This window comes from Morchella sextelata (genome assembly GCF_020137385.1).
Source record: "Morchella sextelata strain SCLS chromosome Unknown scls_2, whole genome shotgun sequence".
Taxonomy (NCBI): domain Eukaryota; kingdom Fungi; phylum Ascomycota; class Pezizomycetes; order Pezizales; family Morchellaceae; genus Morchella; species Morchella sextelata.
The window spans coordinates 1208401-1223985 of NW_025408617.1; the positions used below are offsets into that span (position 1 = coordinate 1208401).

A 15585-nucleotide genomic window follows, 5' to 3' on the forward strand; every position below is an offset into this window, starting at 1 on the left:
GATGGCCACTCGGAGACTCCGACCAACAAGCCTCACTACGTTAGTACGCTTAGCGCTAGGTTAGACCTTTTTTTTTTTTTTCTTAAGGACCCGGGAGAATTTACTCCCGGTAAGATTAACCTTAATTCTCCTATGACGCCAAGAAGATACACAAATGCTTTCCATGCTTCTCGAAACTGTGAGGAGAGTTGGTTTAGGGCGGTTTTTGGTATTTTTTTTACATAAAAAAACGCTATTGCGGTGCCCGGAGCTCCGCTATCTAATAAATGAACGCGTCATCCTTGCTCCAGTACTTTAAGCATGATACGTACCAAGATGTTCTAAATGCCCTTGCTTTGCTCTCTTGAACAAAGAAAGTGGTGCTGTGTAACCTGTCACGATTAAACACAGCCCTGTACGACGGCGTAGCCCTCAGTCGGTTAAACGAAAGGTGAGGTGAGGTTAAAAGAGATGGGTGGTGTTTCGGGACGTCTGAGTTTCCTAACAGGGAGATGTACTGGGATTCACGCGGGCTACCTGAGCCGCGATCCTGCTAGTAGTTTATTATCAGGGTGCATCGTCAAGAGAGTCACCATCTCCCTTCACCTTCATACTTTACTTCGGAAAATTAAAAGGAACGATGTACATCTGTAAGTTACTCTGTAACAGCTAGTTACGTTTGATCGGTTATAACTACATGTAGATCATATCTAGAGTACAATAAGCACACGGACTAATATTCAAGCAGTATCATAGGGATCACAGCCTACGAGAATCACTTAACGTAGCATCAAATTCCTGGTCACTCATTTCATCCACAGCATCATCCATTACATACACGCCTCTTCGTCCCTTGACACCCAAGCCTAGCAGGGCTTGTTACGGAACCACTTCCGTTGGATGCCAATGCTGTGATTGATTGATTCTCAAGGCCAATTCATTTCATACGCTCGTTGTTAACTTCTTAACCTTCTTCCTCTCCTCCCCCCATTACTTTCATTCTCCGCTCCCACCAGAGGAAGATAGGATTGCCATATAGCCGGCCTATTGTCCAATCAGACACTGCAAAAGAGCTGCGTCAGCAGGTCAGTGCCTACCCCAATCTCTACGCCTTGGGATAGCAAGGCTTCTTCGTGTGCAACTGTCTGAGATTCATGCTTTATATATCAACTGGCTCCCCACATTCGTTTTTGACTTCTGGATCTGGCTAGCAACCAAAGTTTGATATCACTCGTTTTCAAAAACTAACAACAAACAATTAACTAGCTATTTATTGTCGAAATCCTTCAGATCTCCTTGATCGCCACCGGTCACCATGTTGGGTCGACAGGTATTCACCTTGCACAAAAAGACCCTCCGAATAACGCTCCTTCGGCGATGGTTCTCAACCTTCTTTCGTGCATTTCTTCTCCCGGTTATCTTCACCGCATTCATCTCCTATGCTCGTAATTTATTCATTCCACCAGCTACGTACGGTGTCGGTACGCCTGCACATGTGAGAGACCTGAGCAACGCTCTCTCGGCCCACCCGGATCTCAAGCTTGTCTTTGTCACCAACGATCTCGGAGGAGAGGTGCAAGACCTAGTTGATGGATTACTTACGCCACTTAGAAGTGCGGGAAGAAATGTTGTAACGATCAGTGATCCATTGAGAGGTCTGCAACAGGAGTGCAAACAGAGTCTCCGCGGTTCCTCGGACTGTTTTGCTGCTGTGGTTTTCAATGGATCTCCGGAGCGAGGTGGAATTTGGAATTATACCCTTAGAGGGGACTCATCCTTTGACTACGGGAGGATTAATACTGAGAACCATGATAATCCTGCACAAGAGTAGGTTTCCTCCTCGGAGGTGTGGACAGGGTTAGGGTTGATATAATATGCTAATGATTTGGAATAGATTTCTACTCCCACTTCAGCTAGCGCTTGATAAAGCTATTGCTAGCCGGGCTAACTCAGGGAGCGCTGATAACGTGCAAATAGATGAGTACATGTATACCGACATGACTTCTGAGGAGCGAGATGAGCAAATTCGTGTCCGGTAAGGATTATTTGTACTGCTATATTATGGATAAAAGCTGATCATGCCTTAGTTACATGACTGCTATCACCGACTATATTTCAATCGCCATTTTTCTCAGTCATGTTGGTATCATCTACCACCATACTGGGTTCCAGGCCACGGAGCGGGAACGCGGTATTTCTACCCTTCTCGAAGCAATGGGTGTTTCCAAAGCTGCCCGTCTGATATCCTACCATCTGTCGTTTTCATCACTCTATATCGCTGGTTGGGTAGTCATGGGTTTTACAATCGGAAATGGTGTGTTTGCGAATACAAATATTGGAATAATTATTGTATGGTATCTCCTCACGGGATGGGCTTGCGCATCATGGTCAATATTCGCCTCATCGTTCTTCAAGCGCGCTCAACTCTCGGGAATATCAACAACCATCGTAACTCTTATCTTTGGTATCATCGCACAGGTTCTGAACAAGTCTTCTACTGGGGCTGTTGCAGTGCTTGGTTTGCTGTTTCCTTCATGCAATTTCGTGTTCATGGCTGTACTACTGGGTCGATTTGAGAAAGAGCGTCAGGGAGCATCGTTACTTCGGGCACCACCTAACCAGGAATCAAACCTGCCCGGTATTGCCCTGTTTGTATTTCTGATCGTTCAAGGCATTGGCTATATAATCCTTGGAGCTCTGGTTGAGAAATCGCTCTATAGCACTAGCGGTAGCGACCATAAGCCTACAACTGATCCAGCTAATGCTGTCGAGTTGAGAGGGTTCACAAAACGATACGTCCCAAGTTTCATCGGTAACATCCTCTCGGGTGGGAGGAAAGAGACTGTTACAGCGGTTGATAGACTTGACCTGAATATCCGCCAAGGACAAGTTCTCGTGCTCCTTGGTGCTAATGGATCTGGGAAGACCACCACTCTTGAGGCCATTTCCGGTTTATCCAAGGTCACGGAAGGTGAAATCTTGATTAATGCCGGTGGCAATGGTCATATAGGAATCTGTCCTCAAAAGAACGTGTTCTGGGACGAACTTACAGTTGAAGAGCATGTGCGATACTGGAACAAACTTAAATCATCAGGCGACACGAAAGAGGAACTTGCACGACTTATTGCTGAATGTGACCTAACACCAAAGAAGCGAGCCTTCAGTCGAAACCTGTCGGGCGGTCAGAAAAGGAAATTGCAACTCGCGATTATGTTTACTGGTGGCTCAAACATCTGCGCTATTGATGAAGTGTCATCTGGTCTTGATCCTCTGAGTAGGAGGAAGATTTGGGATATCATTCTTCGTGCACGGGGCGAGAGGACAATTATTCTTACTACGCACTTTTTGGACGAGGCTGATCTGCTGGCTGATGATATTGCGGTACTGAGTCGTGGGACATTGAAGTGCCGCGGTAGTGCTGTGGAGCTTAAAAATCGCCTTGGGGGTGGATATAGAGTTCATCTTCCAACTTGTGATGGTCCAGAACTAGAAGGTGTTCCAACAAAAAGATTATACGACCAAACTGTCTACAACGTTCCCGATTCTTCTGCAGCTGGTAGAGTTGTGGATGCACTCGAAGCCCAAGGGACAGTAGATTATACTGTCAATGGGCCAACAATCGAAGATGTCTTCTTGAAAGTTGCAGAGGAAACAAGTGGACTTCAAAAAGACGCAAAAGAGGCTCAAGGCGAGGGAGATGATGGAGTGGAGCTGTTCCCTGGGAAGAGACTTGGCATCGTTAAACAAACCTTCGTTATGTTTCGCAAAAGACTCACTATTCTTCGGAGAAATTATTTTCCGATTTTCGCAGCAACAGTGATACCAATCATAGCGGTTGGGGTGACTATGATCTTTCTGAAGGGTTATGATCGGGCCACTTGCTCAAATGCGGATACTATTTCCCGCGGTGATACCTACAGCCTGACCTTTGATGTCGATCTCAACATCGTTCTAGGCCCCCGTGAAGCAATTTCGGGTTTCAATATATCAAGTTATATCGAGGGGGATTCCTCCTCCTCTAATGGGATAACCGTAACTTTCAACGATGCAAATATCAGCTTTGTCAATACATTTCCCGACTTTACCCAGTATATTCGGACCAATTATTCGGATGTTAGCCCTGGAGGATTTTTCATAAACAACAACAGTGATACACAGGCTACCTATGCTTACCTGGGGAACAGAGGCATTAGAAATTCAATGATTGTACAAAACGTTGTGAACAATCTGGTATTTGGACAGCGAGTTTCAGCTAGTTACGCAGAGTTTGATATTCCGTGGAGACCGGAACAGGGATTGACACTCCAATTTCTAGTGTAATTCCCTCCTTTGCGCTTAGATTCAAGTGCCTACATGTATGCTAACTTAGGGTAACTTTACAGTTATACCGGTCTTGTTTTTTCCGTATTTCCAGCATTTTTCGCGCTTTACCCGACCCTCGAACGTATTCGAAATGTTCGCGCATTACATTATTCCAATGGTGTCAGGGCTTTACCATTGTGGCTTGCATATCTCCTCTTTGATTTCGTCTTTATTCTCATCGTAAGCGTTATCGCAAGTATCATTATGGTAACTTCTACTGGGGATATTTGGTATAACTTCGGATATCTATTTTTGGTGATTGTGTTGTATGGGATTGCAAGTATACTCTTGGCATATAATGTGTCTTTGGTGGCGAAGAGTCAATTGAGTGCGTTCGCATTTGTTGCCGGTGGTCAAGGTTAGTGTTCCCACTTGCACGACGACGGGCGATGATTTTTAACTCGCGATACTTGTAGCTGTGATGTTCTTGCTCTACTTCATCGCGGTGATGTCAGTTTTCACCTATGCGCCGACCTCAAAAATCGATGAGCAGTTGAACATTGTGCACTTTGCGATTGCGGCTATCTCACCAATTTCAAACTTTACCCGCGCGGTTTTTGTTGCGCTGAACATCTTCTCTGTCTCCTGTCGTGGAGAACAGTATGCAGGCAACCCTGGCGGAATGACACTCTATGGTGGTCCAATTACCTATCTCATCTTACAGTCTATCTTCCTCTTTTGCACGCTTCTCTGGTGGGATAGTGGCCGTTTTAGACTCCGATTTGGATCACGTACAGTCAAAACAAAAGATGCCAACGAGGAAGAACAAGAAGTAGGTACTCTTGGAGGTGAAAAGAAATTCATCGGTGATGAAATGAGACGAGTGGACTCGTCAAATGATGGACTACGTGTTATGCATATTACCAAAACGTTTGGGAAGAAAGTAACTGCTGTCGACGATGTTACTTTTGGTGTGCCCCGAGGAGAGGTATTTGCGCTTCTTGGACCTAACGGCGCAGGGAAAACCACTACTATCAACATGATTCGTGGCGACATGGTCCCTAATACTGGTGATATCTTTGTTGAGAATATCTCTGTTACCGGAAATCGTCCCGCTGCTAGGTCGCATCTCGGTGTGTGTCCGCAATTCGATGCTATGGATCGTATGACTGTCGAAGAGCATCTCCGCTTCTATGCACGTGTTCGTGGCGTTGAGGATGTTGAGCACAATGTCGCGCAGGTTATAAAGGCTGTTGGACTCGAGGCATTTAAGAAACGAATGGCAGAAAACCTGTCTGGTGGTAATAAGCGGAAACTCTCTCTTGGTATCGCGTTGATGGGCAATCCGACCGTTCTTCTTCTTGATGAGCCCTCTTCCGGTATGGATGCTGCTAGCAAACGTATAATGTGGAAGACTCTCGCTGGTGTAACTCGCGGCCGGTCTCTTGTACTCACTACCCACTCCATGGAAGAAGCCGATGCCCTCGCCTCTCGAGCTGGTATCCTTGCAAAGAGCATGCTTGCCATGGGAACTGGAGATCAGCTACGCCGAAGATGGGGTGATGGATATCATGTTCACCTTGTCCTAAGATCCGCACCCGCGAGCACACCTGAGGAAATGGAGAGGCTCAAGGGTTGGGTTCTGACAAGATTTACAGGCGCCAGGGTTGAGGATAGGAGTTTCCATGGGCAGATGAGGTTCTCTGTGCCAATTGATGCGGAGGAAGATGAGGCGGAAGCTGACGATGAGGGAGTTGAAGGAATGGCGAGGAAAGGAAATTCTAGGGGAGTTAATAGGGTCTTCAAGGCGTTGGAGAAGGGCAAGGAAGGATTAGGGCTGGAATTTTATAGTGTCAGCCAGAGTACACTTGGTATGTTTCCTCTTCTTTCCCAATTGATGAATATGACGGCTAATGAATTTTCTAGACCAAGTATTTTTGACAATTGTTGGTAATGCGAATGTTTCAGAAGAGGGTTACGGAAAGCCAGAGAAGAAGAGGTGGTGGAAAAGCTCTTAAGTTATTAGCTTAAGTCGCTCCCTTTTGTTTCCTTTGTAGTCGATTTCTTTTTACGACCCTGTATCTTTATAGTTTGTTTCTCATTTCTTATGTAGAATGAGCCTATCAAGCGGACATACCTATTGTTTCAGTTTCTGGTAATTATGAAGGGTTTATAGATGTATTCACGGGGACGATATATGAATGAGATATATACCTATATAGACGAAATTCACTCCTATGTTTGAAGATTATGCTTTGAGAAAAAATATTCGTTGTTATATTTGCTCATACGAACCATTTACCCCTTAGACCATTAGGTCTGGAGATAATATGATATTTAAACCTGATAGGGAAGTCATGATATGAAACCTATAGGATTGATCAATCACTCCTCCTGATCGATCTTCCACTAATTCTAGATGTGATCCGTGACAGGTCAACTAGCCATGGACACTTTTGTGCGGTTTTTATATCACAATTTCCGCATCCGGTCAAGTGACACATTTATGATTAGGCCGTCAGGCGTAAGAATAATCATATTTCGACATGGAGTGGAAAGATAATTCGGCTGCGATAGTAAAGCTTGTTCTAATTATTCCACGGTTACTTTTTGGGGCGAGGAGACAGACCTGTAAAGTAGGAAAGACGCTCTTCCTCGCGTAGAACTGCCTTGTGCTTATAATAAGTAGACGTTTATCTATGTCTATATGGGTATTTCAGTATTATGATGTAGTTATTATCGCCCCCCCGTCTTTGTTGATACCATCCTTCACCCTATACTCTGCATCGAGGCGAGGCGGCAATGCGGCAAGTCGTAGACAGGGAAACGCCAAGATATCTGACGAGTGATAATCCATGGCTTGGATCCCGGCCTGCCATGCAACAGAATTGCAGCCTTCGACATGACGGGGAATTAACTCATCAACTGATGTACACAATACTTAATAATCTTTAGAATCTCCCATGTTAGAAACAACATTACCACCTCCAGCTAATATGTGTGCACGATCGGATATCCGGGTTTCAAAAACTAATCACCAGTAGGCACGCCGGAGCCCGGGAAGGTATCCACCATGCTATCGGCTAGATACATGTATATAGCATAGGACGATAGGCCTTGAAATCATGGGATCGGCAATAAATTCTGCATATTCCACCGTTAGCAAGGATGTGTGTTGACAAAACATGGTGGTGGAATGTGCTTGCGCCCCGTATCTGCAGTCGGTCCCTGGATTACATGCCCCTGGGGTTTGGGGGCCAAGTGAGGTGGTGGCCTGATTGGGAGTTTCATGGGGTGTAGCTATCTACTTCTTGGCATGGTTAAGCTTTTTGCGATGCTTGTATTATAGCCGTAATAAGCAGGTGTACCAACATTTATTCAACCCCAAGCCATCTGGCTTTCTGGTGTGCAAGTACTTGGTTTGGTACCAGTAAGCCACCAGATGAAAATATGGGGTAATACAGAGCTTTTACGTTGGATACATGTAACCTGGTGCAAATTCAGCAGTTTCTGCAGAGGTGATGGATACCCAGTGTCGTAGATGTTTTGTAGTTAATATATAAAACGACTATCACATACATGTAGTAAACGTTTGTACTACCACCTTCGCTTCAAACTGTATCGATATTGGTCCCCCCAGAGGGAAAGCGACGATCCTTCGACATGAAGTTGCCGTTATCCAAACGCCCGCAGCTCGGAGCGCAGGACCGCAGAAGTTCCGCTTGTAAGTATGGCCGACGCGTACATAGTGTGATCCTGGTACTCATTTATGGTACCTCAGCTGTCAAACGAAGGAGTGTAGAGATATCAGGCTAATCGGCAAGTACTTAGTTCAAACCATGGATTCGAAAGCTTTATATATTCCGTACCTCCCCCCATATCCTATCTCCATCACTACAGCTTCAAGTCTCAACTAAGCCATACATTCAACCAAGCCATATACTCAACCAAGCTATACATCCATAATGCATTTCCTCTCTCTCGCTCTCGCCTTGGGTGCTTTCTATATCCAAACTGCTCAAGCAGCCCCGGCCCCTACCGAAGCACCCTCCCCTACAATCACCAGCCCTCCCAGTACCACCACCTTCACCTCCACCGCCACTTGCAGCTTCAGTCGCTGTGTTGATTACATCGACTCCTGCGGCCACACCTACGGCGGGTGTTTCCTCGATCCACAGTGTGGAGGCACAATCCCGGTATTCCACCCACCGAATTGCCCAGTCACAGATGCTACTGTTGAGCCCACTTCCGTAACTACAACACTGGCATGAGCACTCAAAAGACTATCAAGGTAAGATTATGGAATCAGTCAGACCCACGGATATTATTTGCTGATGGTTTGATAGGACGAATATGAAACCTCCTGTGATAACTGGTTGAGTGAGCTCTTTGGTTTTGGTCCGAGACTTTCTTGTTGGCGCGTTCGAATATCAAGTCAATTACTGTGGTGGTAAATAGAAACGAAACGAAATAAAATGAATTTGACATGAATGTGTAACTTAATCTCATCCAACCCTTCTTCCTTGGGTGGAATAGAATCCACTTCATAGAATCTCTTTTATCTCGCACGGTGATATTCAAGCCGGAGTGTTAGCTAGGCATCCAGGGTCGAGCTATTCTTGTGGGCCATAAATTGAACAAATTCATGTGAGACTCTTGTATGACTATGACTTCCCGAGATGGTTATAGTGAAAAGTTCAGAGAGCTACAGTAGTGAGAGTTTGGAAGCGGAGGAGGGGGTGTGTTTACAGTGATACGGCATTCTATGAGGATTTCAAACCCTTCGTTTAGCAAAGTTAATCGTATCAACACATATAGTACGTACTGTGTATCACTAGTGCAGTACAACGGTATGGTGTCACATGTAGTACATTCCGGGGCAATGTCATCCGTCTTTCGAATTTCGATTCCGGTACTGCAAATGTAATGCATCTACATACATGTAATAGCAAACCTGTATAGAGCTCCCATCCGAGTCCAAGCCTGAATCCAAATTCTATTGTGTACATATTTATGTCCAAAGTATAAACTGGCCGGCCATGTGCGACGAATGTGACATTACATATACCCATACGGGCTGATGAGTGTGATCATAGACTATCACTCGCCAAAAGATGCCGAATGCTGAAGTGTCGTCGACGTGAAATCAAGCATTAGCATTGCCGGTAACCGCAAAGAGATTACCGGCTGAAGCTTGGAACTGAAGCTAGTTGCCTCTCTGCGCTCGAAGACCAGAGGTGAAATAGGATTATCATCCATTCGTTTGGTTTCTACACGTAGCAAATATAGCGGTGGCACTGTTTTTCTTAGGAATAATTTCTAGATTCTCGCTTTCACTGACTTGTCGGCACGTTGCTAGGAATTAATTACACAAGCTCATGTCGGTTGTCCGGTCTGTTAAATTTTGTTAGAGATGAGTTTGGAACATAGAAAACATCAATAGAGCGGATTATAATACCTAGCTGTAGAAGCACATGTACTTCATATATAGCTAAAAATACATGTATATACACTGCCTGGACGTAAATCATCGCTGCGAAGCAAAACCACACCAAAAAACGCCAAAACCACATGTGCAGCCATTTTCAAATAGCCCCAGAACCCACTATTTTAAGATATAACTTATACCAATCAGTAAAGGTTAGGAGAATCATCTGGTAGTATTAAATTCCAAAAATATTCATTGTAGCATGGATGGCAGAACATTTTGTTCGGTTGTTCTCAGAAAATGTGCCAAGACCTCGAATTTGTATGGGGTCTTGGCAAAATTTGGCCAAATCCCAAATTAAAAGCCACAACTTCCCACATATTTGATGAAAAGAATTATAGCTCAGAGCATATGTTCTTTTAAAGTACCTATATTACTATCCTGAAAGTTTCATGGTGTTTAGATGACAATTGAAGCCTAGGGAGGTGGCCAATTTTGGTGTGTTTTGGCGCGAAAACGATGATTTACGTCCAAGAACTGTATATAAATATCTCAAAACTCACCCCACCGCCACAACCCACAGTGTCAAGCGTAAAGGTCAATTTCACTGATCAAGCAAAAAATCTCTGAGGTATCTCCCATTCTATATATACATGCATGTGCGCTTCTTCATTTCACCGTATATCCCATATCTTTCGCCTCCTGTATGCAATAAATCTTGGCGGATACAACCGAGGATCCGGGTCTAAATATTCGATAGACGCCTTACAGATTTCACGATCAAACGAGGCTTGGCGCTTGTCTTCCGCCGCTACGCTAATACAGGCACAACGTTAATGTTAATTACCTAAGGTCTCATTATCAAAGATAGATACATGTAAGGACGAAAGCAATAAGCGCCCAAATACGGTGGCTTGAGACTCTACATGAGAAAATAGCTTTCAGGGGTTTCAGGCGAGATGAAGAGCGAGATGAAGAGCGAGACTTAGTTGTCTATGCTCATTGCTGATCACTAGGAAGCTTTTAAGGTTGAAGCCCGTGAAGACAATTGTACAAAGGAATATGCATCTAGCAATTGTTTGAAGTAAATTAATTAAATGTATGTATATGAGGCTTAAATCGTAAGGCCTAGGCTGAGCGGCACGGACTCAGCTCCGTCTTGTATTCTACAAGCACATATATGGATGCAGAAGGTACTTATCCAAGGAACGGAATTTTTGACAACTGCCTATATCTACATGTATTCTCATAATTATTATATAAATCTATTCCAAGAGCCTCAAAGTTTCATGTCTTTGCGGCACATTGATTTTGATTATAAAGCTGGGTTGAAAGAGGCTTAGAAGCAAGGCCCATGCATGTCGCGCAACTGGCGACGGAGCAGCCCCGCTTCCATCTTATCCCACGCAGCTACCTCTCTGCCTCAGGCAATTATTCGAGATTCAATTTTTATAAGATTGAACCCGCTGATTCGCGAGCTCTAACTTAACCTCACTACGTCCCCTCCACGTCTAGCTACCACCACAGAAAGTAGAAAGATAGGACTCCTTCCCGCACGCACCTATGACCGGTTTTCATGTAAGGCAACTTCATGATGCGCTACGAAACATCGTCGTCAAGAACGCTGCATGGCGAGAGTTCATACCCGAGGGGGAATTCTACAAGTTGATGACACCGGACACTATAAGACACGTATTTAACGAGATTGTTCATGATAACTTACAGCCCAACCGTGAGCAGTCAGATCCAGAACCAATACGACTCTCTAACCCACCACATCAACCAGAAGCCCGGAAGCGAAGTTCATTTCATTTCATCGACTATAAGAGGCTTCCAGATGTCTATGGTAACCGGAAGATTCTTGCACTTTTGGTGTTTATTGGGAGGGAGAAATATATCATGAGCTTCCTGAACCGCGGACGCGGAGATATGAGCCTCCCGCTCTCTCCAAGTCAGCTGAGGGATATCGATCCCCACCTCGAGAACTCTGATTTCTTGGATAAGCAATATTCTTTTCTCGCGATCCGATTCTATAAGGGAATAGAAAGGGAGTTTGGCGACCAGTGGATACTACCATTCATCAAAGACCAGCCGATAAATAAAGCGAAGGGCGCATTTGGAAGAATATACGAAGTCGAGATCCACTCGGACTATTATGACTCCGATATGGTTTCCTTTTGGAGAGGCGAGAAGGTAATGGTATATTCTTCCACATACAAAGGATTGAGGAGCTTATGTCTGAGGATAGCCTATTTTCGCTCGCAAAGAGCTAGTGCTTGATGACATCACGGACAGCATGTTATTCGAACTTGAAAAGAATGCGTTGAAGATTCTCCACTCAAGACATCCAAATATCGTGCCCTTATTGGGAAGCTACAAATACAAAGATAAATACAACTTTATATTTCCTCGAGCTGATTGCGATCTGGATATGTATTTTCAACGCGGAACCCCTCCACAAACGCCTAGAGAGATGTACGACCTTTTTACAGAGATATCAAAGCTCGTATCGGCTCTAGATACAATCCACGATTGTAAAATTACTTTTGACCTGGACGAGGGCTATGATGTTTCCCAGATTGGATATCATAGAGATCTCAAGCCAAAAAATATTTTGAAAATGGGAGATATCTTCATGATCTCAGATCTTGGCTTAGCTATATTCAAGGAGCAGGGCCCTGTCTCAAATACCGAATGGATATTGGGAGAGTCTACATATTACGCACCAGAGTGCAAGGCAAATGGTAAAGCTGGGCGTTTATCGGATATCTGGTCATTGGGCTGTATATTCAGTGAAGTGGTAACATTTGCACTTCGTGGGGCAACAGGTATTCACGAATTTTGGCTGAAGAGGAAACAGTCTTACGTCGATGGCATCAGCTTGGACTATTTTTACAAAGATGATACAGTCTGTAAAGGCGTCCTAGAATGGTTCGATGAGTTAAGGCTATACGCGGAGCACGACCCATTTATTGTCGAAATATTGGGCCTTATTGAAGAGATGTTAACTCCGGCCCAACGACGCCCGCGCGCCAATGCCGTGGATGAAAAGTTCTCACGTATCTTAGAAAAAGAAAGGAAGAGAAAGGGTTACGAAGAACCTACCCCTAGGGCAGTTTTCACTGACCCCGGAGACCCGCGAGATCCTCGAGAACTCCGGAGCCCTCGCAAAGAATTTGTCATTAGCCGTGATATCACCGAGATCCCGGAGCAAACCCAAGCTTATCTTCCACCAACACCACCAGAACCTTTATCTCTGCCATCAGATCAACCAAGTCCTATCCAGTCGATAGTGAGTCCCATGCTGAGCAATTTAATTCAGGGGAATCGAAGCCAAAGCCCAGAGAGAAAACACACCCTCATGGTGAATAGCTCGCAAATTAATGGGTCAGACTCGGGGGAGGAGCGTTCATCGACACCTCAAGGTCTCCGCATTTACAATCTTGACATACAAGATTCTAGATATAGGGACCAACCGAAGACCACTGGGCCACCACCGCTTATCTATAAAGTGCCTGGGTTCGTTAAAAAGAGTCTCAAAGGGAAAAACCCTTTCGGTTACTTGAAAGAATTCGATACAGTAAGTTTAACACCCCTCACATCCTTGTCCAGTTAGGGATGACTTACGATATACAGGTATTTTTGATCGACAACTCCGAGTCTATGAGTAACCACTGGAATGATGTTGCGCTAGCTCTTTACCGATTCATTGATCTTGCATCCCACTACGACACTGATGGGGTGGATCTCTATTTCACCGACTCTGAAATTTCCGTCACTAAAGCCAAAACGAAAAAAGTATATGAAACGTTTCAATCGGTCAAACCTATTGGATCATCGCCTTTAACCCTTCGTCTCGAAACAACTCTCTTGAATTACATTGCTCAATTCAATACCGATCGAACAACTAAACGACTCAACCTGATCGTTATCACGAATGGAGACATTACAGCTATTGAAAGCCCTAATGATCCTATTATCAATTGTGCCCGGAAGCTTGACGATATCATGGCGCCTGCACGTCAGGTTGGCGTTCAGTTTGCCTTAATTGGAAGTGATGAGCAAGCTCGGGAAATATTCGGAGAGCTCGATGATGACCTTTGGAGAAAACATGGAGTGAGGTAGATAGATCCTTCCCAAAGTTATGTTACTGCAAGCTAAATAAAATTTCAGGGATATGGTCGATACAACACCTTACGACCCCGATAAGGATGGTAGAGATGATGAAACATTGTTGAAGATCATGTGCGGTGCAGTCAATAGATTGCTAGACCATCATAATCAGAGTTGATGAAGCGCAGCACAGAATTTTCGTTTGTCTATGGGTTTGGTGTTTGGGTTGGGTGATTTTCTTTTTTAAAAAGATCCTTGGATTAAATCTTGGGCAAATAATTTTTACCTATTTATTTTGGAGATTTGTGTCTCAAATATTGCCAGATCTATGTAATCTCAAGATGTTGTCAGTGATTTTACCAATTGTAGGTGATTATTTGATATCATACGTGATATAGAATGTCCTGCTTCCTATGTGTCCTTATAAACTTTTGTTATACCTAGGCTAAGTCGAACAACCGATGGGAAATCGAATCTAGCCCAGGCCTACATTTTCGGGATAGTTTGGGGGTATATATATTCCACACGCGCAAAATCCAAAGGGCCATGCACCCAGACTCATGAGCAGCTACAGTTACACTGGGTGTGGAATCAGTTGTGCCTTACTGATACGCCCGTGCCAGACTCTTCGGAGCCGGAGCTTTGTGTTTGTGTTTTTCTTTTTGTGGTTTTGGTGTACGTACGCGTGCGCGTGGTGGTGGTGGTCGTAGTGGTGGTTGTGCACTAGCGGCGACAAGCCCCATCTAAGCCTCGGTCGGCTAGATGATGGCCGAACGAATAGTGTGACGAGTGATAAGATGTGATCCACAGAGACCTAGCTAGACGTCATTAAACGGGGCGTTCAACCACGTACTCACTCGGACTCCCCTATAACCGGCAAAAAGATGATCTAATCAATCATAATCTACTCCTGTGGGGTATCCGAGTGAGTGGTGGACAGTATGTAGTACTAGAAGTGTCACAATGCCGTTAGTGAAAAACCAAAATACCAATTTCAGGTTGAAAAGATACTACCCATTTCTTAATCTTGACAACTTGAAAGGGAGAGAAAAATCGCTCGGAAGCTAATATATAAGCTCAGCGCCCCTTATATACGGTGGTCTAGAGTACATACCTCAGAACTACACGTAAGCACCATCTAGATCTGATTACTGCCTAGATAATTTCCAATATGAGAACGAAAATCGCTCAGATATTTTATAAGCATTTCAGTCAAACTGGAGCATAGTAACTGTCTAAGGTTTATTTTGGCGCTTTAATTTTCTATTATTACTTGCTGGATTTCGATCGCGATCAGCTATACTATGTAATTATTAATTTACTGCATGTATGCATGTAGTTAGCAAGAATAATAGGCAGCTATTATAGTAAGATCGTTACGTTGCCTGAGTTCTTGTCCGCGACGTTATGCAGGTTACTAGAAATTATTATCCCTCGGCCTAGATATTAAATGGCGTCCTAGATGTTAAACGTGAAATATCCATGGTCAGTAGGTACGTACGTGCTAATTATTGAACGCCGTCGTCAGAAGTACATTAGACATGTACTGTGGTGTACACGACCAAAGATATTATATTAAGACATTTGAAAAACCCAGTATGCTAGCTTGCTCAAAGGGAACCGTGGTCTTAATATTAATACCACACTCTAAGTTAATCAGGCCAGACTTTGATGACCGGCTCCCCACTATATACTGCGCACTGACTTGAACAGTCACGATCAAGCCCTCTTTGACTCCACCTGATTGAAAGAAAGTAGTCAAC

The 15585-nt window shown here is 44.3% G+C and overlaps 3 protein-coding genes across 3 annotated transcripts; all 3 read left to right on the forward strand.

Moving 5' to 3' along the window:
- Positions 1-1294: 1294 nt before the first annotated feature.
- Positions 1295-6299, forward strand: H6S33_005572 (uncharacterized protein; the record flags this gene model as incomplete). The annotated part of the gene is made up of 6 exons (XM_044836932.1): positions 1295-1806; positions 1874-2014; positions 2067-4295; positions 4362-4699; positions 4758-6152; positions 6208-6299. The coding sequence occupies 6 exons, from the start codon at positions 1295-1297 to the stop codon at positions 6297-6299; spliced, it is 4707 nt and encodes a 1568-aa protein (XP_044698881.1).
- Positions 6300-8246: 1947 nt separating this feature from the next.
- On the forward strand, positions 8247-8552 carry H6S33_005573 (uncharacterized protein; the record flags this gene model as incomplete). Its single annotated transcript, XM_044836933.1, has 1 exon — positions 8247-8552. One exon carries the CDS (start codon positions 8247-8249, stop codon positions 8550-8552), a length of 306 nt encoding a protein of 101 aa, XP_044698882.1.
- A 2720-nt stretch (positions 8553-11272) lies between these two features.
- On the forward strand, positions 11273-14000 carry H6S33_005574 (uncharacterized protein; the record flags this gene model as incomplete). The annotated part of the gene is made up of 4 exons (XM_044836934.1): positions 11273-11902; positions 11958-13289; positions 13346-13830; positions 13883-14000. The coding sequence occupies 4 exons, from the start codon at positions 11273-11275 to the stop codon at positions 13998-14000; spliced, it is 2565 nt and encodes an 854-aa protein (XP_044698883.1).
- Positions 14001-15585: the final 1585 nt, after the last annotated feature.